The sequence below is a fragment of the Ambystoma mexicanum genome, chromosome 4p (assembly GCF_040938575.1).
Source record: "Ambystoma mexicanum isolate Mex_15411 chromosome 4p, UKY_AmexF1_1, whole genome shotgun sequence".
Lineage (NCBI taxonomy): Eukaryota > Metazoa > Chordata > Amphibia > Caudata > Ambystomatidae > Ambystoma > Ambystoma mexicanum.
Genome location: NC_090927.1, coordinates 411576500 through 411601879, shown reverse-complemented (window position 1 = coordinate 411601879; position 25380 = coordinate 411576500). Strand labels below are relative to the sequence as shown.

The following is a 25380-nucleotide window of genomic DNA, read 5'->3' as shown; positions in this document are numbered from 1 at the left end:
ACCACCCCCCCATCCCCTCCCCTACTTAACTGCTTGGTCGCTGCCACTTCCCCTGCAACCCTGCGGTGCCAGATCCGTCCCTCTAACGTGGGTCGGATCCGACTCCGCAGGGTCCCTTTTTTGTTATTTTTTGTTATTTTCTTTTTTTTGTCCCCGGCTCCAATTTTGAGGAAAAAGGGGAAAACACTTATGCAACCACCCTAGACCAAAAATGCGGAACATGGGGAGCGGGTGACACCCACGCAACACAAAAACAGCAATGTCATCTAAATAGGCTATTTAGATGACATTGCTGTTTTTAGCCATACTAGGGAAAACCATCTATCCCACCTGAAACAGGTGCTACAATCCATTCCAAAGACTAGCTTGACTATCAAGGCTTCAATGTACCAACTAACACAGAATACTGTTACTTACTTGCAACCCCAAGTGGTCGGAGGTAAGAAACAGCCTTCAAGGACAAAGTGCAGGCAGTGGTGGATTAGGACATCTCCACTACCCAGACACATGTGAGAGCCTTCTTGTGCCATACTGGATATTACAGGCCTTTCATCAAAGTTGTGACATCCAAGAAAATGGCAAATGTCACCTGGACTCCAGCCTGCCCAATAGCCTTTCAGTGCTTGAAGAATGATTTGTTCAGACCCCAGGTCTAAAGATCTGAGATTATGGGAAGGACCTCATCATACAGACACTTGTGGGTTTGGAATTGGTGCAGTGCTAGTGCATCTAAACTATGAGACGGTCGAACAATCATGTGCCTATTTTACTAGTCGCTTGACAAAACGACGCGCAACTCTGCCACCATTGCACAAATTGAAAACCTACATTTGTGGGTCTCCCTTTACAGATAGACCGCAGGCATTTTAGGTGGTTAATGGCTATGCAAAAGGAGAATCCGAAGTTGTTGCGCTGGGCCATATTACTACAGGGATTGGACATAAACATCCAACACAAGTCTGAGCTGCAGTACACCAATAGGTACTGTAGCTACCTCAGTACCTACCAAAGTAGTTAGGTAGGTAGGTAGATACTGGATAACATCAGGTGATGTCTAATACATAATTCACAAAGCTAAAAATAGAGAAAATCAGGAGAGTTCCCGAGAATATATACAAGATGCACCTCAAAGTTGCTCCAGGTAGCTCCAGATGTTGTCCAGCTGTAGGCTTTAAGAAGCAGGTATCATGCAGCAGGTGCAAATCGGGGAAGCTCACAGATATTTTCTCATTTGCTCCATTACACATCTTTGTGAATCAAACACTGAAAGTATAATGCTTGGAGGAGATAAGATATTTATATTCAGATATAGGTGTTTATACAATTCTATGTATTTCATGTTTGCAAAATAGATCATCTTTAATATGGAACCCAGCAATTCATTATAATAATTTGGCAGTTATTGGAACCAAAGCTGCCGGATTTATGCAGTATCACTTGTAAGGATGAGAATATCTTGGCTTTTTGGACCATTCAATTAATTTCTCGGGGAAACAGCCAAAGCAATGTTCATTTGTGAACGCCTCTTTCCATTCAATGGCTTGTGCCAAGTGCCATGAAACCCATAATCCCTCAAGTGATAGCTACATCTATGAAGCATTTGACCACTGCAACCATCACTGATCACTTCACACAGGTCACTAGCCATTGCATTGCAGATAAATATCCTGACAAACAGGATGTTAGGCAAGACCGTATGTAGTAAACCTGTGGGAGACTACATACGGCCTCTTGGCAATGGGTAACCCAAACTTTGGTATAGGCCTTTACTACACAAGTTGGTAGAGTGACTGAGCAGCCAGGCTTATCTCAAGAGAGGTCAATGTGAGCTGTAGAGGTGCAACATAGAGGTTCACAGTGACAAGTATTCAAATAACACTTATACTCAAGGTTTCTTGATTAAAATAATTATTTATTAATTTAACAGTCAGTTTTAAAATAAGCCATACATACGTACCTTACATTTATACGCACCCAACAGCTTTAGAACATTTAAACTTTATTGAATGGGGAGTTCAGTTATTTTGGCCAGTTCAGCGGAATTCTGAGCACTCATGTAGGTATACTACGTTGATGGCCACTGAGTATGGGCTTGCGCACTGTGTGTCCATGGCAACACATATACACAAGCTGCGCGTTCGCCACCCAGACACGTAGGACTTGCCTGCCGTGACTCAGCACCTAGCGTTTTTGCCTGATGCCCGATGGACTGATCGGAGGTAAGCCATTTCGGCCCAAATGAACTTCTGACGCCTACATTCTTGCGGCGTCCTGTTGTTTACATAGTATAGATAACTAGAGCTCTCCTGCTTTTTCCGACACAGACACGGACACAGGCGGTTCATCCCGAACAGTGTAAAATGTTGGCGTTGAACTAATGCGAAACACTTGCCAAACAGATTCTCTATCCATTTTTTGATGCGGTAAGCTGCATTTTTACAGCAATTTTTTAGCATCTGTTTAACATCTTTTTAGCATTCTGTCAGATGCGTGATTCTCTAGTTATATATTACTACGTACTCCCTATTCATGGTATCTATACATGATAGAGCGGGTCTTTGGTGTTCACCTGCACTCTACTGGGCAGTTACATTCTAGTCCCCACTCCGTCCTTAGCCTGGACAGCTTAAAGTGATTTTTCCTGGTGAGATATGGCTACACACAGCTTCACAGCATGACATGCACAGGTGGAGGTTTCTGTGCACTTCTATGTACAAGTTTTGTGTCATTCCTAGCACATCTGTTAACTTAATTTTATAACATAGATATAACTTTACTCTCTTGACATCTATTATGAGGGAAGGTTTACTGTTCCACAGTGAGTGGTTGTACTCTACTTGTCATTACACTGGCTGTGTGCCCCTCTGCATATTGACACCGATTGATGCTTGATGACAACCTATAGTGGCACTTTACCTAGAGGCGCAGCCGCACCGGGGGAGTTGCCTTATTTGTCCATTGAGTCAGCAAGGACCTGTCACCATACAGGTGAGCCAATGGCGATATACAACATATTCTTGCCAACCTCTTGATTATTTTTCTGTACTTATTTAGCTGTGTCGAGCTTTGTTTTTTAGCTCATTAGAAAAACACTAATAGGCATTTTTCGAGTATTAGTTATAGGTTAGGAGCTACTTACCAACCTAATTTACTAAAGTTGTGAGCCCCCACGAGCGCCATGGAAGATAATATGAACCCTTTGTTTGGTCCTCCTATTCACCTCTTTAGGGAATATGACAAATCTACATAGCTATGGTTTTAGCTCACTATTTGTCCCCCTTTCTTTTAACCCACAGGTTGCACGCTAACAACACACCCTCCCCCTTACAAAGGACACGATTGTTTTATTGGGATTTTCGTGACTTTTACAACCCTCCTGATGAATGTTCTCTGAGTGATTCCCCAAGAACAGAAACATGTCGAGACACTGTCCTGGATATATACAGGGAGATCATTTGTTTTATCTGACAACAATAAGAAACTGATACATTGTCAGACTTGCAATGAATGTATCCTAAATCCTTTGTGAACTCACCATTGATTGTAATTGACGAAGTCCCAGGTTTTATGTGATGATCTAGATAGATTTTTGTAATTCATTTAGATTATTGTTATGAATGCTATTAATTGAGTGATTTAATATTTTCTTAAAATGTACTGATTAAAAGTGTATATATTGACTCCATTATGATCCAGTTTTATTGTGGAACCTTTTTGTTGTGCAACCAGTGTTTTGAGCTCTGTCTCATTTATATATTGACTTATTATCCCCCTCCCGGGCATAGACAGAGTAGACACTGTCTCCACTTTTGGGTGGTCCATTGTCTACCGGGATTCCTTTTCATTAGTATATATATGTGTGGTTGCCACCTCCACCCATCCCTTTTGATGACTGTTCTTTCTTAGGAGTTAATAGCTTGAAAGGTGCAAATCCGCCTGGAAAGTTGAATGTGACAGTACTGGATGATTATGCAATCAGCAATATTAACAGAGAATGGACACTCAACGTTGCTGCAAAGCACTCGTTATCGGGTAATTGAACAATAATTATTATAATTAAATCACTTGTTATCAGGTAATTGAACACTAACATTTAAATATGGCATGGTCAGCATGACAGCAAACATAACTGTCATTGAGTAGTCTCTGAAAATAGGTGTCTCAAAAGTGAATAACTCAATTGTGTTGAATGGTCATCTGGTGCCTTGGAGCGGATACTGGACAGGTGGTAGCAGGATCCCATTCGAGCACTATGGATCCAGAAGTGGTTTCAGGTATGAGTGGAGAAGCTCTTTCCTCTAGGTCATCAGAGAAGTAAAAATGTATCCAACTGACGCCCAGCATGTGATATGCGGCCTGCTGATTTGGGGGGCTTCCAAGTGGGGTGCAAAAACTCCATAAGGGAAGTTTAAGGAACTCATGGTGGCAACAGTAAAGACAGACAAGGGATCACAGTTCAAGGTTAATAGGTGAGATAAACCCCTAATCTGAACCTAAATCTAAGATGGGAGCAAGCTACGACCATCAAATAATAATAAGGCAGTCCTAGTGGCGTCTTGCCAAATAAAAAAGGCCCTATACTAAAACAAACCTATTGCCAATCCTTACTACTAATTACAAAAAGAGTGTGGGATAATGTTCACCGGAAAAGAAAGAAGTGTTCACAAAATGATAAGTCAGGATGGTATGGCAGGGTCTCCCTTCCCCACGTTTCAGGCACAGGACAGGCGGGACTCTCGAGCACAGCACACTCTTGGGCCTCGACAGCACGAGGTTCACATTTCAGTTTAGCATTATCAAAACCCCTTCAGAGGCTAAGTCTCTTTCCTGCAAAAGACTCTTGCCTTAGAAGGTTTGCTGATTAGAAGTAACAAACAAACAATAGTTCTCTCTGTGATTTTATACCTTGGGCGATTGGTCTCTGCCCTTAGGATCTCACTCCGTCAGGCTCGGATCCTCCTTGTAAAAACGGGCCTCCCTCTGTCGGGTTCACTACGGTCTTTCTTCAAGACAGTTCATGTATTCCTAATACCAATGATGTATTGCTCAGTTTTTTCAGCAAGCAGGGTTTCTTTCTTTTTAGCTTTCTTTCGCCATCTCTCTGTCGGGTTCATATTTGCCAACTATCACAGTTCACAATCGTAGTGGAAATCAGCGTTTCCTTCCCCTAACTTACCTCTGGCAACGGGTCAGAGACTCTCAATTGTACAAGGGATTTACGTGACCCTTGTAGAACCACTCTGACGCCTCACACCACCCTTTCCTAGGGCCTTCTGGTTGTTGTAGTTCGCACAGGTGGCGCCGGAACCCTCTGCATCTGGACCTCAACTGGACTTTCTTGAAAGTTCAAACATACACACAAGTCCTTTCTTCTTGCATTCAAAATGTTACTACCCGCAACCTTGGGCTTAACACAGTTCGTTTGATATCAGCTTCCTCCGTCTCACCAGCTGTGCTGAACCCATTGGCTTCTTTGTTCTCTGGAAAGAAAGATAGTACCACGGTAGCCAGCTTGCCTCTCCGCCCGCGTTATCAACGCGAGAGGCCCCGGTGTACCATTGACATCTGTTGCTTCGCACGCCAGCTTTAACTCCCAGCCTTTCGATTTCCCTTCTGGAGGCTTCGCGGGTCTGAGCTGAAAAGGGCAAGGGCGATTCCCCCTTTGTCGTCCTTCCAGGTCTCACCGCTTTTCTTCTCCCTTTGTACTGTCGGTTTGGTGTAGCTGTCACCTTGCTCGAAGTGTGCTTTCAAGCTCAGCCTTTTATCCCTGTAGGGAAGGTAAAGGGCAGTCAGGTGTGCATGGTTATTGTCAATTGCCTGACTCTGCCTGACCCGAGTGTTGGGACATGTCAGATAAACGGGTCTGGTGTTAGTCCGTTGTCTGTTACCGTGTAAGAAAGTGTTTGTGTGGGAAAAGGGGGCCGGGGGTAGAGCTTCTAAATATCCTACAGGGTAGGATGGGGAAAAGTTGTTACAGGGAAGGGGATACCGCATCTCAACCCTCAGTGTCCCACTACCACTCCCCGAAGACCCCTCGCCCAGGTGATCCTCCCCCACTAGTCCACCCCCCAGGAACTGGATCCAATAGCCATGGCTGTGTCCTGGCCACCTGGACAACAGATCTCCGGGGACCAGCAGGTGAGACACTTTCAGATTTCCCACAGAAGTAACTGCGAAGGGAAGTGGACCAGACCAAGGTGGGTGGGTGGTACCACTAGAGAGGAGCTTGGACACTGGCAGTGTGGTACCAGCAAGAGCAAAGGGTAAAAGGATTATGGTTGCATGTCAGCTCCTGATACCAAGCCAAAGATAGAAGGTGTGTCAGCCTGCTCCTGCATCCCAGCCCCGATGTAGGGAGGAGTCCAATTGTGGCAATTACATCAAAAACAACCCTTGAATCTCTAGCCTTCCATATATCCCTTAGGGTGATGTAGTTGCTATGTATATGGATGAGTAATGCCAGAAGTAGTTAAGGGATCCAACTTCTTTCAACCATGGACGAACAAAGATTTGGGTGCCACCTTGAGAACAGTAAGCGTTGGGGGGCTGTAGTATATCAGCTGAGGAGGAATTGTTTTTGGAGTCTCTGAACGCACTTCACGTTAAAGTGGATGGATGGGACACTAAGCTATTCCCTGTGTAGGCAACTCTTCAAGAATTAACCAGGTGGGAGTCCGAGGCAGAGGTTGCAATGACCAATGTGGAGGGGCGATTTAAGGTTGAAGATGCAGGGGAGAGGGACCTCTACATGACACTACTCCATCATAGATGTTTAGCCTAGAATATAGTGAAGGCTGGGGTTCATACTGAGCATCTGGAGGACAAAATAAGAGAGGCTAACAGAGTTTTCGGATTGCCATACCATGTTGGCATTGGTGACCTTGAAACATTAATTGGGGCCTTCCTCCTGCAGGAGGTACCTCTTTAGCTACCCTGTCCAGCTTTGGAGGTCTAAGAATGCATACCGGCTGGAGGGAAACGATCTGGAGATGAAAACACTGGAGAAATGATCATGGTGCTCACTGACTGCAGGTTCAAGGAGCATGCACTGCAGGCAGAAAGTAAAATTAGAGTGATTTTGTTTGTGGACAGGACAATTCTGCTCTTGCCTGACCTGAGTAGGTAGAAGGCAGTGATCTTACTAGACCCAGTGACATCTAAGAAAGCTCAAGTGCATGGAAAAGGGAAAAGGGGAAAGTGCATGTAAGGGGGGGGGGGCAATAGTGCAGAGCAGGAGAGAAAAACAGAATAAATATTAAATAAAATAAAATAAATAAAGGTAGTGCAGCCAGCAAGTGGCAGGTGAAAGTTGGTCAGATAAGGAATATCCGATAAGCGCAGAAGAAAGGTGGGAGGGGGAATGTTTATATTTGCTGTGGTTGGGGGCTGAGAGTCCACCTGCATGCTGGAGGGTTACAGCAAATGGCTAGTCCCTTGGGATATTTAATACAGAAACCTACACACCAACCCCTCTTCTTTTGCACACCTGCATACCTCCCACAAACTACACATGCCCATAATGGGCAGCTAAAACTACACACAAAGATCAAACCCAATGCCAACCATGCGAAAAGACCAAACAGTTGCAAACAATAACAACCCAGACACTGCACGCTAACCCTCTGGACACAACAAGCACAGTGCATAGAACCAAGCACACCTAGACAGCTAACACGGACAGATACCAGTTTCTCCTGGTTCTGCAAGCATCACCAGAAGACCACAACCTCTATCCTATCCCTCTTTCCTCACTAACCAACCCCTGACACTTTTTTTTACAGAGCCACGTAAGCACCTGGAGACCATGCAAATGGCAGCGCTGCGTGGTATAAATCATCATAACGGGAGTCAATTCTCTTTGGATATCTCTCACTCACTCACTCACTCACTCAAGTAATGTATGGCAGAATCTTCAGTGGATTTCTTGTTTGGTTTTTAAAGATGCGAACAATTAAAATTGAAAGATAGTCTTAGAAGGTGGGAGCATTAGTGCAGAGGTTTTCACCGGATTGTTCTTTTCTACTGTGCTTGTGATGTTTTTTGCTCGATAAATATAGTTTGGAAAAAAAAAACCTTTATCTCAGTAAGATGTGAACATATTTTACACACTATGGGCCTCATTACGAGTTTGGAGGCAGCCATGATGCTAGTAGCGCCATGGCTGCCTCCAAAATCGGTCTGGGTTCCTTGAATGAGGAATTACTGGGTCATTCCAACCTTGGAGGACCCGGCAATTCCTCAATCAAAATACCCATCCCCATTCCCATTCGAGCCCCCGTAGGGCTCAATGGGAATGGGGAGGGAGCTAATAACGGGCCCGTTAATAACAGGCCCGTTAATAGCTCCCTGGTCCTTTAGCGGCTCCTGCTAAGGGACCTCGTAATGCAGTGGTAAGGGGTTAACAGCACCGGCATCCTTACCAGCACCATTAACCCTTTACCGCCGCACTCTTAATGAGGCCCTATATATCTAGAAACTGTAAAAAATAATCCTGATTTTCTAGGTAATTGTTTCTTCAGATAGGAGAAATTAAAAGCAATGTTATAATAAAACAAATTCAATAAAAAAACAACATACCTTTCATTTTTTTCCTTTTCTCGATGGAGGTCCTCCAGTTAGGGTTGATCTCGTCAAATCGTGGCTAAAGAAAGTGAATAAGGAGAACTTGTATAAACTCTACAAGTAGTCCATTTCAACGCAACAAATTTCAAATGCACAATAATTACCATTTGATACTGACCAGGTATTGTCTTAGCTAATTCTTCTCTGCAAGGGGCAACTATGCAGCAGGAATTGCAAATCCACTGTGCTGATAAAATTACTCCATTACTGAGATTGCCAACATGATTATTTATTAGAAGCTACCTTTGACTTTGACTATAGGCTAACTGATGTCATACAAACATATTAATGTGGCCTCATTCAGTTTCTTTGGGCTGCTGAATGAAGGAACATTAGAACACATCTAGAAATCTGATAAAACATAATGGGTCATATATAACGGACAAAAAGATTTGTTTTGCCTCTCATGCGGGAGTTAGATTTGAGGCACACCATATATTACAGTGGCTCCTCATTCCCCAGAGGTACCTTCCGCTTATTGGGCGATGCCTGATACCGGATACCAACTTTAAATCCTGTTTTACTAAGCTGCCACGGACGTTGGTTTCAAGTCACTAGGGGTCGCAATTTTGACCCCTGGCTGTCAGCTTGCGATCCCTGTCCAACCTCTTGCAACCCCTGAGCATCCTACAATCATAATGCTGAATGAGGGAGGGTTTGGCTCATTTCAAACGGAGGTATGGCACAGCCGCAGAGAAGCAGTTTCGTTGGGTTTCATTTTGTTAGCATGCCAGCAGCACCCTGAGCCCATGTGACATAGGCCCAGAAAGCCAGCAGCGCAGCTTCAAATGTAGGTAGTAAAGGGGAGGGATCATTCATGAGCGGTAGTTTTCAGTTGTAGAGGATTTAAATACATTTCACCTCTGTCTCAGTGGCACAGCACAGTACCACTGCACTTTGGCTGCATGGTCCCCTTTTCTGTGGCAGAGCTCGGCTTTCCACAAGTATCAGTTTTCAAGGGAAAGTAAACACCAACTGAAAGCAGATACATCCGAGGCGCGCACTGCCTTTTACCTTACAAACCGAGGGTATGTTGTGGGATATATTTACCCACTCAGCAGTACTCCCATCCACAACCAGTCCGCATTTCAGCAGACACAGCAAAATGGCTGCGCTGGATCCTGTGAGCACCACTGCCTCACACCAAAACTGTGTTTTGCAGCAACACAAAGATGGTGCACCATCTTGCCCAACACATATTGGACAGGATGGAACAAGGGGGCACACTGAAAAAGTCTGCCAGTGTGTTCTGAAATGTATCAAAGAAGGGGAATGAAAAGGCAGCGCTGCTTTGCTGCAAGCCCAGAGTTCCCATTGAAAAGGGAAATATTTCCATTTAAAAATGATGCCGCTCTGATGCGATTTTCCTCCAATTCCTCATCACACTACTTTTATTAATGAGAGCGTGCCATGCCCATTCACGTTCACATTTTGCTCCAGCAGACAATAGCAGTATCCCTGAATGTCAGGCTGTTATTCAGTTCTGAAGGAATCAAAAGAAACTTTACTTCAGCTACACGGGAAACGCTTTACTTTTGGGCTACAAAATATCAAAGATGAATGCGTCAAAATTGCCCTGGCTTTCTGGGCCTATGTCAATTTCAGTGCATCTATGTTTTAAACCCATTGCTGCATACAAGAATAACTCTGGCTACAAAGCAATGTGGAAATGCAGAAGGAAGAGACAAACCAAATTTGCAAGAGAAATGCCAGCAGATCACATGTTTAAATGTACTTTTGCAAATAAGCAAAAATACTTGTTTAAAAGTGTATGTTGGATAAGGCCCTGCCATTAACTAGCAATGTGAAGGGGGTTGTGCTGTGAAATATACATGAGAGATCCTATTCAACAGGCTTTATACTGATTTATTACAAAAATAAATAAAATAAGGAATTAAATTGCTTTGGCTACATGGGGGAAGTCAGCCCCAAACAGGTTTCTGCTTGGGGGTGCCAGCAACAGAAGGCTCCCACAGTAGATGCTCGAACACACAAGTGCTAATAGCTACCATGGCAGACTTTCGTCTGGGCTGAGGGCTCTTACAATGGAAGTACTGGGACACTAACCTGTGAAGTGGAAGTGGCCATAAAACCTTCAATCAAACTGGGAAACCCCCATCCCCACTGGGCTGAAGTGACAGTTGGGGGTAGCTGAAGAGAAAAAAAATGGTCCAGTGGAGGACAAAGGCCAGCCCATTTGTTTCAAAAGACTTTTTTAAAGAAGCTTTGAAGACGGTTATTTTTGCAACAGAAATTCGCAGGAATGTAGAAAGTTAACAGTTTTAATGTAATTTTGTGGGTTGTAATTTAAGACATTGGAGCTTTCACTGCCATATAGGGAACATAAATGGCAGAGAATTGGGTTTTCCAAGGAAAGTGTACAAAATGCGAGTGTAAAATTCAACACTGACAGACATGCCTAATGATAATACATATACGTGTAAAGTTACAGAATTTTAGCCCAAATATTTTGCACAAAAAATGAACAAAAATTATTAGAAGGGCGAAACAATATTTTACAGACTGCAGAGTTGGACTGGCATGTGCTGCATAAAATATGTAACCTGCGCAAGTAATTTGTTGAGATGCCACAATTGTACAAATGTGCCATTTATGTCAACCATAGTAACTGTGGGAGGTTCTGGACATTGTAAAACTCACATCACAAATCTGACATCATGCCCTTGAAACCCAACTAGCTGAGAGGAAGGCGGTAACTATCACCCCTGACAATTCCAGTTGTTTAGAGGCGTTGCTTAGCTAAGCCTGCCCTAACATATAATTCTATGCAGACCTTCCAGGATTTTGCGGCATGAAATGGCAAATTTTGCGGCATGAAATGGCAAATTTTGCGGCACAAACCTTTATTTATTGCGGCATTTTTGCGGGACATTTTGTATTAACTGGAGGGTGTAAGATTGCCACATTGCAGGAAATAGGCAGAGTGCAAGGCTACAAGAGAGCCAGGGTATCATTATTATGTATCTTTTGGATTAATTTAATAGGAAGAGTCCCAGATGTCTCTGGCTTGGCAGAACAGTGTTTGATTTGGCTACATTTCTGGTTTAATGTTCAAGCCTATTTAATAGTATTTCAAAAAAGGTAGCAGGCACTCCTCTCGAGAAAGAACATGGCATGATTACCTGTTCTGAGATGAGAGTTTGCAGCACATGCTTTTTGCTCACTGTACCTTTCACAGATGGGAAATGTCCATTTGCATATCAGTCTTTGTCCCGCCCACATGGGCAGTCCAGCACCAAAACGCTATGGCAATTCCTCTCTGAACAAGAGTACCAAAAGCAACCCCATACACGTGTTATCATGCCATGTTCTTTCTGGAGAGGAGCGCCTGCTACCTTCTTTGAACTATTTAATAATATTAACTAAATTGATCATTATAAATTGTAATGCTGAAAATATTCCCCTTCTATGTTCTCCAATCCCCCAAACACCCACACACCTCTCTCACCAACACACATCTCACCAACTCTCCATCCCAACTTACATTCCTTAACCTCTCACTCTGTCATACAAATACTCTCGTACTATGTCACACTGTCAAGTCACAATTTGCACTGCCCAGCCCCTGCCACACTCCAAATCATACTCCCAACTCACACCTTACACTCTACAATTCCTCCCGCAATATACAGTTTCATTCTTTTGTGCTGCTTCTGCATCTTGCATCCTTTCCCCCATTCTATCACACTCTTCCCTCATACTTTTTCCCAATCTGCAGCTCACTGCCTCTTTCTGGCCAACCGCTTCCTCTCTGCTTTCTGGCTCACTGACCACACGCTCCCTCTACTTTCTGTACCTCTGCTCGCTCTTAGATTTCTGGCCCACCGCATCACTGCTTCCTCTGCTCTCTTGTGCTGCGCTTCCTCCTCTGACCCACTGCTCTCCCTTTGCTTTCTTGCCTATCACTTCACATCTCACCCATCACTCTCCCTCTTTCATAGTGTAACCATTTTTTATTTTTTTTAAAATGTAGATTTTGACCCAGTTCCTCAAATAGTGGGGCATTTAAAAAAAGAACGGAGGATATGCTATTTTTAGACAACCCATTTTTGGAAATGAGCAGGTCACCTTATTCTCAAAGGTGACCGGCGCATTTCCACAGGCTTGAGCTGTAGCGCAAATTGTGCGCTGGCCAGCTGCCTTGAATGGTGTTCTGGGTTGTTTGACCGAAGTGTAATTATTTGCGGCAGAATTGACCGTAGTCAATTTCGCTGCGAATTGATTTGCACTTTAGCCAAAATGTACCTTTCACCACCACCCCATCCCCTCCCCTACTTAACTGCTTGGTCGCTGCCACTTCCCCTGCAACCCTGCGGTGCCAGATCCGTCCCTCTAACGTGGGTCGGATCCGACTCCGCAGGGTCCCTTTTTTGTTATTTTTTGTTATTTTCTTTTTTTTTGTCCCCGGCTCCAATTTTGAGGAAAAAGGGGAAAACACTTATGCAACCACCCTAGACCAAAAATGCGGAACATGGGGAGCGGGTGACACCCACGCAACACATGTTCAGTATTTATGAAAATTGATCGAATAGTACTGAACAAAATAGGTCAAATTGTAACATTCGATAGATTTTTGTCATCAAAATGGGCAGTACTTTGAATAGAATCGCTCTCCCGACAGTGTTCTGCAAGCTCCTAGCGCCTTTCACAGGGACAGGCCCTCCAGGTGCCTGCCGCTGTAAAATGCGACCCAAAAAATGCATTTTTATCCTGTTTGAGGAACAGAAATGCAAGCGGCACAGCAGCGGTTCATACCTTAAAAGAAATGCATGACAGGGTCAGGAAAGACCCTGCCATGCAGTGGCAGCCCCACATCCCGTGCGCGTAGGGTTGCCTACAATTTCTGCACATTTAAAAGTGCATCTTGCTTGGAAATGAGGGATGCGCTTTTAAATTGACAAAAACGCCACTTTATTTGATCAAGGAGGTGAAAAAGGCCATCTGAATGGACGCGCATATAGAATGTGCCCATTCATGTGTCCCTTGTGAATTGGGCTGCACTTTTTTGGTGCGCAAGTGATGAGATGTGTTAGCGCATTTCATTACTTGTGTAAAAAAAAGTTGAGAACCTGTCACCCTGTGTATTATTTTTTGAAAACAGTAATTTTTGCAGATTACTTAAAAAAAAAAAAAAGTAAATTTTTTTTTTTTTTTTAAGATGCAATTTTTGCACAAAACGGCCGTTTTTGCGGCATTTTGCACAAAACGGCCGTTTTCGCGGCATTTTGCGGGATCGCAAAATCGCTATAAGCTGGAGGGTCTGTCTATGATGTCACCATGCTCCATAAAAAGGGTGGTCGACAGAACTCTGGACAGACTCTTTCCTGAATTTCATGCGCCTGCTTTCCTGATCTTCTACATTCAACTTGTCAGATTCCAGATCCCCCTGCAAAGCCAAAGCATAGCTGATTCCAGACTCCACTGCAAAGCCAAAGCATAGGTGATTCCAGATCCCACTGCAAAGCCAAAGGATAGATGATTCAAGATCCCACTGCAAAGCCAAAGGATAGCTGATTCCACTGCAAGGCCAAAGCATTGCTGATCCTTCCACAGCAAGGCCTCAACCCAGAAACCCTAATAACCAAAGGGAAAAGCTGTAGTGTTCTTTTGGGAAGCATCCTGAAACCAGACGGCTTTTTGCCCACTAACTTCATGCCTGCTGCAACCCTGCCATCCAGCTGTCCTGATTATCCGGTGACCAGACAGGCCGAGCTGCTGTTCTGCTAGGAGAGTCTGCCACTACCTAGTGACCCGAACCCTGGAGTCTAGAACCTGGTTGACTGTTCCTGATCCCAAATCTAAGAGCTGCCTGTGAGTATCCCACATCCCATAACACATAGTCTACCCCATCTTCACTTTTGTCATTGAGCCACTCTCTAAGCAACCCTATCCATACCCTGATAACTTGTATAGACTGTTCCAATTTTCTGTGTACCCTGTTCTTGTTTCATAGCGTTAGCACAATTCTTTCCTTCATCTCATTTTGTAACTGTAATATTTGGAGTAATTCAAATTAATTCCCACGTAGATCAGAACACGACGGGAAAAGGTTGACGTGGCGAATCAATCTTTCAACGGACCATGGCTTTCTTTAACAATATAGTCTAAATAATTTAGTTTAAGTGAAATTTGCCTTTCATTTTTAACTGATTTTCTCTTTTTCACTGCTCCATTTTCCTAAAAACAAACCTCATTCAACTTTTTAAATCTCTCTCAATTCATCACCTAGAGTCCTCGTTTCACTTCTATATTGTCCCTGTGTTGTGCATCTCTTTCCCTGCCCAAAAACCGCATTCCGATTCAGAGTTTTTTTCACCCGTTTTTTGAAAAAACATTTCTACATTTAAAACTGCAAACTAGAAAAAATTGAACTTTTCCATGTGTGAATTCGGCTGCATTGGTTTTTCATTTTCCATCTGCTTTGTGAACTGTATGCTTTTGTGATACCTTACCTTATGGTTGATAGTGAGATAACATACCTAATACTGTGATAATGATATACATATGTTTTATTTAAACACATATAATTCATTAATTTTTCAAAATCGGAGTGTCATTTCTAACCTTTGCAAGGGAAGTTCGGATTATGATTCTGTTTGCGGCATCTTATCCCTGACTACCTGCTGCTTCTTTCAACTCAGAATTTGATTATTTGTGGTTTGAAGGAACATTGCAGGGGGAAACTTTAACTGGGGTGCTATCTATCCTAATTCAAGAAGTGTTCCTATTCACTTGTGCTTTGGATATGTTCTACTAGAATGTTAACAAAGTGCATTGCTTCCATTTCCATTATAATTATCACCCCACTGGTGATTGTTGCCCAATATTAAATTGTGTGTGATTTTTGTGAATTCTAAAAATAAATATTGTATTTTCACCAACCGGCCTGGTTCATGGTCCATTGTGACCCGGGGTATTTGTAAAAGAGGATGTGAGACGGGTCGGGTACCGGCTCAATTTGAATTCATTTAAATTAAAGAAAAAGCATTTCTATTGAGCGCCACATCCCAGGCAGAGACCAAGTGTCCTGGTCCAGTGTGTGACGCCCTATTGAAATCCTTAACAATGTAATAAAAGGCAGTGCGCACAGACATAACTGCTTTCAGTAGGTGTTTACTGTCCCTTGAAAATTGATAACTACGCAAAGCCGAGCTCCGCATACAGAGCTCGGACAGCATGCCACACGTATCACCAAAGTGCACCGCCAATCTCTGCTATCCAAAGGCAGAACTTTGCATTCATAATTTTCAGTGGCAGTGCGCAGCTGAAGCTTGCACTGAAACTGCCTGCACGAGGCTCAGGCGTGTGAGTGATGCTGGGCCCGGACCATTTGCCACCATGGGCAACAATCAATGCTATTGCTTGTTGGCACGTTTTGCCAGAGTCCTGCTTTTCCCCTCCGCTTGCACAAAAGTAAAAATTCGAATGCCAATAAGCACAGGTGAGTGCACATTCGTGCTATCACCATTCATCTCAGCCTCGCCTCATCCAACAGCTCAACAGACTAACTGCTCTACTAGAGCTGTTGAATCAGTCTCACGGTGACGCACCTGCTGTGCTGCCTGCCCTGTGTGAGTGTGGCACAGGGGGCTAAAAGGCTCCCAGCTCTGTGACATCCTACACCCTGGGCAGTCCTCAGCAGACAGTCTTTCGCTGTCTTCTCGGCGAAGTGAACTGCAGTGACCTTTCATCTCCCAGTGATAGTTGTGCTGAGGCACAGACCCTACTAGGTTGCCAATGTAAATTAAAGATATGCTTTTTGAAAAAAGTATGTGTGAATTTATCTTTGTACAGTGTGTGCTTTCTGTGTGTTCGTATCAATGGGCATTCCTGATCCATTTTCAGAAATGTAGTTCCCAAACATCATGTAAGCACCCCATTAATCAACCAACTGTCTACACCCTCTCTTGAAAGGCGGTAATGAAATTATGGATTCCTTTCCCTTAATCATATTTTGCTATGCACCCTTCTGCTTATTCCACTCCTTTGCTGGAAATTCGATCCTTAAATATTTCGGGTTTGTAAGTGACCTGTGGGTGTTGCTCACGGACATGTATTATAGCGCATCGTAATCAAATAAGTAATGCTTATTACAGCTTGTGTCTGTGTACACTGTCTTTCTGCTCACATCACTCTCCACGTAAAAAAAACCTCCACGGACGGAGGGCTTTTTCAGTTTCGTTAAAGCTGTTAAAATACCTGTGCACCAACAAACTAACACGGTCTTCTCTTAGCTGCTGCAGTGCGAAAGATTAACAGTTTTTCTCCAGGCAGGCAGATTAATTTAAGTAGTTGCTTACGCTGTGACTTGACGAGCATTTGATGACAGTAGTTTTTAGGAAAAAGACGTCCCTTGCAGAGCTTAATATCTTGCAGTTGTTATGGCAGTTTATCTCACAAGAAAATAAAGATTTACTCTAGGAATCTGAAGAATCCTACAGATCCCCAATTGAAACCCTGCCTAAAGTCTCCTCCCAGGTGCCAGGCTGAAGGAGACCTAAATGTGGCCTTCATTGCACCAGTCCCGCTCTCATGTCGACGCCACTGAAATTAGAGGTGTTCATTGTTCCTGGCCCCCTTCTGCCCATCACCAATGTATTGCAGATGTGAGAAACGTTATTCGCTTAGACAGCCATTCAGACCTTATCCTGATGACGTTGTTGAAGAGATACATTTGCACTCGATGGAGCAAGCAGATTGACTGTAACCACGAAGAAAGCTGATGACGTCACGACTAAGACTATGTTAGGCAAGATTGCATGCAGTACCCTTTAGGTGCACTACAACAACCCTGACCTCCTGGCAATAGGAACCCAACCTTTGGTATAAGCTTTTACTACACAGGTTGGTAGCGTGTTGAGCAGCCAGGCCTATCTCAGGAGGGATCAATGTGAGCTGTAGGGGAGTTACACAGAGACTCACAGTGACAAGTATTCAAATAAACCCTTACACACAAGGTTTCTTGAATAAACAATTATTAATTTATGTATCAGTCAGTTAGGTAAGCCTTCTTCAGAAGGGAGCAATATAACAGGAACACTCGAATACACTTCAAAAATACACACTCTAATATTTCTAAATCAGTAAGTACCCTTTTGGAATGGCCCACAGACACTACCTACACCCTCAGGTGACTTTAAAAGTTAGGGTGCTGGGGACATTAATAGATCACTGTTGCATGTAGAATCTGATTTAAGAGTTTGTCAAAGAGAAAGGTTATTATGACACACAAGAGATCTCACATATATATTTCTCAAAGCAGGCAAGTAGTTTTTAAAACCCCCCAATGCAAAGTTAGTTTACCCTTTCCTGGAAGGAAGATCAAACACATTCACAGAGGGAAGAAGAATCATTCAGGGAGCCAGGCTAAGCCAAAGTCAACTGAGCAAAAGTCTATGTGAAACTGAACCACTTCTCAGAGGTAGGTAAAAAGTCTTGCACAATGTTTTAAAAGTCTTTGTAGATAGAAGAATTAAAAGTAGGGCCACAAGCTGTTTAGGCTTGTGAAGTAAAGAAGCTACAAGCAACTGTACACATGCAACCAAGCAAGTCTCCAATGAGGACAAGTGGCTACACAACAAAAGTTAAGTTCTCTTAGACTTTACAGTACCTTTAGGTTGAAGAAGAAGTGCAGCAGATGACATCGGTTCCTGTGCAGCTCTGCAGATCTCACTGTTCCTGGGCCTCAGTCATGGGAATAAGAGGGAGGTCTTCTGGGGACTCCTGCACTGTAATGGGACAGTCACAGCTCGCAACCGGCAAACTTCAAACAAGTGGCACTTCCAACTGAAAGGGAGAAGTCGTCCTTGCAGGGGCTTCTCTGTCGATACGAATTTTGAGTTACAGCACTGTAGCAGGGCTTCACCGGGCGAACCAACGGTCAAGGCGTTGCAGCAGGCATCCTTTCAAGTTCTTCTTCAATTCCTTCATCCAGTGGTCGACTCTGCCTTCCAAGTCAAAAGCCTTGCCTTTTATTCAGGTTTCTCCCAGTCATTCCAGCCCAGCTGTCAGTCACCCAGCAGGGTGGCTGTCCTTGCCGGACAGTCAGCCAGCCAATCACCACAGAGTGCATTTGGGTCTCCTAGGAGACGAAGCACAGGGAGTTTCGGGGCACCTCCCTCATTTCCTGCCCCCACCAGACACCCTGGAGCCAGAGGCGGTCTTCACTCGTGAATCCCGCCAAAGGCAAAGCGAACAAAGGGACCAAACCGGGTTTGGCGCGCAGAGTAAATATTAAGAAGGAACTTTCCACAAAGAAATGGTGAAAAAAAGAAGACCAGGGCCATCTATTTTGACAAAAATGGCACCCCTGGGTGCTTTACTGCAGCTGTGACCGCAGCCTGTGGTAAATGCACACCACAGTAGTTAAAAGTAAACCACTGCCACCAGACATTCAGTGAGGAAAGGGTAACATAAAATTGTTACATGAGAAGCTAGACAAAGGGGATACTAAGTAAGCCCTCCAGCACCCTATTGTAAGATAGTGTGTGCTGGGTATATAAAGTTACAAATGTAAGTAATGTCAATTTCACTTTACTGCTCTTGGAAACAGTAGTTTATCCAAGAGGAGGTATTTAAACCTTTGGGAAATCTGTAAGACTTCCCTGTGTCACTGTACTGAAGGTACTGTGTGACACAATGTAAAGGAAGATGCCTATGGAGTTTGTCAGACTCCATAACCAAAAGAAACACAGAGTTCAAAAATCACATTAAAATACATAAGAGAGTGGGGAAAAAAAGGGTCTCACTCTCTCCAGGTAAAAAAGTCAAGTCCTCAAAATCCGGCAAAGTTGCTGGGGGTCGGTCTCTAAGGTGGAGGGAATTAGCACATTTCTGAGAATTCTCCCAAACAGACTATGACGTAGATAAGTTAGACATGAAGCACAAACGCATTCCTAAACAAAGTCACTAGACACTTAGGCCGCACTGCTCTTAGAGATGAAGAATATTCATATGACCCACTTAGCTAGAAGACAGACACACCTTTTCTATGCAGTAACCGCAAGTTGCACAAGAAAACATATGAACTGCTTGCTGACGCAAAAACGCAACTAACATGAATGCCCATATAAATAAATATGGAAGCCACAGCCTCATCGAAATGAATGGAAGACGTTGGAAGGGGCCGAGAACACAGAGAGATGCCTGACATGCTGACCCTGCTGAGACGTGCAGACCAGGCTGTCAGTGCAGCTATTGGGCACAGCCTTGCCAAGGACACCGAGGAAGAGAAAGTTTCAAATTAATAGAAGAGACAGGACACACCTGTAAGAGTAAAAGCCTAAAATTAAGTTTGTGGTCGCTACACACGTGATCTGAACCTGAGAGACAAAGTCTATTCGTTTGAGCTTGACAGAGACCATCATTCCCATCCAACTTAAGGCAGGATGAAACAAAATTAATACCAGGATTAAAGCTTAATGTTCTGTCTCAAGGCCTAGAGGATCGGCGATGGTAACTTGTTAGTTACAAGCAGCACCTCTGTGGCTGTTGTAAGGAAGGCATGGTATCAAAGTAAAACAGACAAGTGACCACAGTTCAAGGATGTTTATTGAACTCTATCAAGGGGGTGATAAATGCCTATCTAAACCTAAATCTAAAGATGGGAGCAAGCTACGACCATCAAAAAATTAAAGTAGTCCTAGCGGAGTCTCGTCAAAATAAAAGGGCCTGCACTACAAAACCTTTTGCCAATCCCTACCGCTAATTTACAATTAGTGTGGGGTAGTGTTCATGAAAAAGAACCAAGTGTTCACAAAATGATAAGTCAGGATGTTCAAACCGTTAGCCTCCCTTCCCCACGTTTTCAGCACGGGACAAGGCGGTTCACTCGAGCATAGCACACACAGTTCCATTACAACCTCAGGGCCTTCTATGCCCAAGTCTCTTAAGTTATCAAAATTCTCTTGATTCAGAAGGCCTGATGTATCAAACACACGAAAGGTTCCTTTACAAATATACAAGTCGGGCGATTCACTCTTCCCTCTGAATCCCCCTCAGTCAGGCTCGGATCCCTTTCCTACCACAATCTTTAGTTTGGATACCCCTCCTCTGGGCTCAGACCCTCTTCTCCAATGCTTCTACAATATCTTTTCTCGGGTAACTCTGGGTCCACCCTGGATCCCCCCAGCCGGGCTCACATCCCTTTTACACGATTAGTCTCCCTTAGCCGGGCTCGGACCAATTACAGTTTGTATATCTTTTCTCAGGTGGCTCATGGTTCCCCCGTGTACCCCTCAGCCAGGCTCAGATCCCTTTTCACAATAACTCTCCCTCAGCCAGGCTCGGACCAATAGCAGTTAGTATTAGCCATCAAAGACTTTCGAATGTGCACAGGGTCTGTGGCATGACCCGTTGCAGAACCACTTCGAAATTCACAGTTCACAATTGTACACGCTCAGTTGGATACCTAACAGAGACCTTCAAATGAGCACCCACGTGGCGCCGGACCACTCGGTATATGCCACGTACCTTGGTTTCAATAGTTCTGTAACTCCATGGATATTCAATTATATTTGTGTCGCTCATCACATTTGCCTTACACTCAGTTCTTTGAAGATTTCTTCATACAATGTTGCCACAACCTTGGTTCTAACACAGACCGGCCTGCTATCAGTCTCCCCGACTCACTAGCTGTGCTGACTTTTACTGGAACGGCTTTGTTGTAGGAGCCAAAGACACTACCACAGCGGCAATCACTCCTCCCCACCTCGGCTATCGAGGAGAGCCCCGGGTACCTTCGACACACAATGCACCTTTCTACAGCTTTAATTCCTGGTTTTATGTTTCTTATTCTCCAGGGCTCGTGGAAGTAGCGTTTTTCTTCCTCTGAAAAGGCCACGGGCAACTCCCTCCTTGCAACCCTTTCTGGTCATGCAATCTTTCTCCTTGTATTAAACTGCTAGCTCAGAACCTCTGCTTCCTTGTGTGTTTTGCCTTGCTCAGAGTGTGCTTTTGTGCTCCATCTTTTATCCGTGTGGGAGTGTGATGGAAGTCAGGTGTGTGTAATTATCCGTAATTGCCCGACTCTGCCTTACCCTTGTTTTGGGACATGTCAGGAATACGGCTTTGGTCTTAGTCCGTTGACGCTCACAGTGAACTGTCCATGAGAAAGTGTTTGTGTCGGATAAGGGGGAGGGGTTTGAATTCCTAGGTATCCTACCTGGTAGGATGCAGAAAAGGTGTTATTGGAAAGGGCATACTGTGTCGGTCCCACTTCTGATCCCTGTGGACCACCCATTCAGGTGATCCACCTGCACTGGTCTACCCACAGGAACTGGATGCAAAAGCGATGGCCATGTCCTGGCCACCTGGATGACAGATTCCTGGGAGCTAGCGGGTAAGACACCTTCAGGTTTCTCACAGTTCCCAGCACCTTGAATATTTGCTTATGGGCTGGTACCCTTCCAAAGCGTCATGGCTGAGAAGAACCTTGCTGATCAATCCTTATACACCTTCCACGCTAGCTCACACTTTGTTGCAAGACCTGATCAAAGCGTGCAAACCCGATAGGGTACAAATTCTGTTAAATCTGGGAAAGGCTTCTTAATAGAAAGATCTCTCAAGCTATCTCAGAATGAACACCCTCCTTAATCCCAAAGGTATCATATAAAAGGATTTAGAGAAAATGGCTTAACTCAAATGTCTTCCTCTGTAACAACTAATTCTAACAGTCCATCATTTAAGGAGTTTGAGGGAAGAAGATCTGCCATTAAAATTAACTCAATTGTTGAAAGATACAACTTTGTTGAAGTGGACTACAAGTCCCATACTCCCAGAAGTACTGGGACGAGGAAGAGGAAGGGGCATGCTGTAGCAGTTGTCAGGCAATTTGGTCTAACAGCCCACACCTAAAGGAACCTGGAAAGCATAAAAGGCACCCTCAGGAAGGACAGGAAGGAAATGAAGGAGCTGGAACTGTGACTTCAATACAAGCTTTACCAGTAGTATCAGAAGGAAAAAGGCACAAGGCTGCCAAACCAAGCAGAAGTGGGAGAACAAGAGGGATGCCGGAACGTGGAGACAGCAGGTTTCACCTGCTTGTTCTGAGAGGTTCCTCTTCCCCCAAACTCTGAAGTGCAGAGGCTGCGTACCGGAAGGTGTGCAGGAGAGATGTCTTTCCCCAATGGGAGCCTCATTGCGGTGGTTACCGTGCTGGGTACGTGCAAGAGACTGAGGCGAGGAGCAGTTGTCAAGCCATAGGTCTTAGGAGCAAAAGGGGCTCCATAAACGAGTGGCCAGCCCGTAGACACATTCACAGAGGAAAGCTGTGGATCCCTAAGAAGCCAGAAGCAGTAGAAGGTGAGTGTGCGAGCATTGCCAGCAACAGTATCCAGTTCCATACACACTTGCGTATATAGAGTCACAAGTCCTGCGCTTCCTTGGAGAGCACCAGGGATCGAGTGGCCCCCTGCTTCCTGATGTAGAACATGATGGTGGGGTTGTCCGTGAAGATCCTCACCACCTTGCCATTCAGAGATGGTAGGAATGACTTAAAGGGCCAAGAACACTGCCATAGCTCGAGGATGTTGATATGCAGATCCTTCTCCTCCGGCAGCCACAGGCCTCTGGCATGCAGACGTCCGGCGTGCGCTCCCCAACCTTCAAGGGAGGCATCTGTGGTGACCGTCACCTGGAATGGGGGGATTTGAAATCCTGTACCTTGGGCGATGTTGGAGCGGATGACCCACCACTCTATCGTTCGTCAGAAATCTTTGTTAAGAGCGATCTTGAACATGAAGCTTCCAGGCACCTGTATCCAGTGGGCGTCCAGGAATTCCTGAAGGGGTCGCATCTGCAACCTGCAGAGACGGACGAGGTAGATGCAGGATGACATCATGCCCCGTAATGACGTGATGGCCTGAACCGTGACCGTCTTCGTCGATGACAGCCATTGCACCTTTCCTTGAATGGCTGCTAGCCTCTCCTCCGAGGGCAGCACCAGGCAAGACACTGTATGGAGTCTGGCACACAGAAACAGTGTGTTCTGCGATGGCGTTAAGCAGGGCTTCGATAGTTGATGGAGAATCCCAGATCCGTCAATAGCGGGACGGTTACTTCTGTGTGTCCGTCGGCCAGCTCCCGCCAGTGGGTGCATATCAGCCAGTCGTCCAGGTACGAGTATACGTGTATGCCCTGTAGATGGCCCGCCACTGGTGCCAGGCATTTCGTGAACACTCTGGGGACCGACTTTAAGCCAAAAGGTAGGGTCTTGAACGGGTAGTGCTGGTCCTGCAACACGAAACGTAGAAAAACTCTGATGTCTCTTGTGAATGGGGACGTGGAAGTCTCCTTTTTCCAGTTGACCGAGCACGTGTTGCAACATGACCATCCTGAACTTTTGGGACTTTAGGCATTTGTTCCAACGTTGTAGGTCCAGGATGGGCCTCCAGCGCCTGGTCTTCTTTCTGACTAGAAAGTATCTGGAATAGACTCTGGATCCCCGAAGCCGTTGGGGAACCAGCTCTACCACTCCTTTCCGCAGCATGGCTCGTACGTCTTCCAGAAGCAGAGTGATGTGCTGCTCCTGACAGGGAACCGGAAGGATCCGCAGACACCTGCGTTGGAACTCCAGGGTGTGTCCTTGGGCGAGAGCGTCCATCACCCATCTGTCGGTGGAGATCTTTCTTCTCTCGCTGATGAACCTCATCAGCCGGCCTCCCACTGGGGACACGAGTGGGTCCCGACGTCCCAATCGGGTCAGGGTTGCTTTGGCGCTGGTGTCCAGGCCTGCCCTGTGGCTGATGGTGACGCAGTCCTCCTCTACCGTAGGCCTGGAACGGCCTCTGCAGGCTTCTTGCGTTGAAGATCTGGAAGGGTGTCTGTACGACGTGGAGAACTCTTTTGAAGACCTGCTTGACTTTCCCCTCGAAGAGCGAAAGGAAGACAAGTGATGCTGCTGGAAAGTGCCCAGTTAATGGGCCGTTTCTGTATCCGTCTTGATGGCCTGGAGGGACTCGACGGCCTTTCCAAACAGATTTTCCCCATCGAAGGACATGAGGACATGTCCAGCACTTTCGCTGATGGAAATTAGTGGTGTTCATCCAACCCTGTTGACTAAGGCAGACACTGTCCCCCCATTTGCCGCAACCCTGTGTCAGCGACATCCAATGCCACTGTGATGGTGTGATCCGTTCAATATTCTTATCGTCGGGGAGGAACTCCAGGGTTGGTCATAGCTTGTACCACAATTCCCTGTCGTACCTGGCCAGAATTGCCAATGAGTTGGTCGCCTTGACAGTAGATGGCACAGTGTAAATCATCTTTGTTGCCATTGCGCCCATTGTTTTCCCCTCGCTGTCTGGAGGGACCGAAGACGACGAAGACCGTTTCTTCGCAGCAGCCGACATCACCCAATCCGGCGATGGTTGTGAACTCAGGCACTTGGGTGCAGAGTCCGGCAGCCTATATTTCTTCTCCAGCCTATCCCGCTTGGCTGGAGATGTGCAAGGGTTCTTCCGGAGGGCCAGGCCCTCCTCCAAAACATTGTCCAGAAAAGGCACTGGCATGAGTCTTCCTCTTGGCTCCGTTCCTTTGATATAAGAAGCCTTCAATCTTGGTTTCCTCTGGCACCAGCTGGAATAGCTTGGAGGCCCTGGCGTTCATGGAGTGGAACAATCCCATCTCATCCGGTGGGGACACCCTAGGGGGAGCATCCAAATGTGGTGATTCACCATCCGATGCAATGGTGTCGTCGTCATCATACATCGTCGTGGCCGTATCCGTTTCCGTACCTGT

General features: G+C 45.1%; 1 protein-coding gene across 3 annotated transcripts in view; it reads right to left on the bottom strand.

Annotated features, from left to right (window-relative positions):
* The window catches only part of NBAS (NBAS subunit of NRZ tethering complex), a 3456930-nt gene that overhangs the window by 2826380 nt on the left and 605170 nt on the right, over positions 1 to 25380 (bottom strand). For all 3 annotated transcript variants that reach the window (XM_069605942.1, XM_069605943.1, XM_069605944.1), the window contains exon 13: positions 8578 to 8641. In XM_069605942.1, the coding sequence (XP_069462043.1) occupies positions 8578 to 8641 (64 nt within the window). The remainder of the gene's footprint in view (positions 1 to 8577; positions 8642 to 25380) is intronic.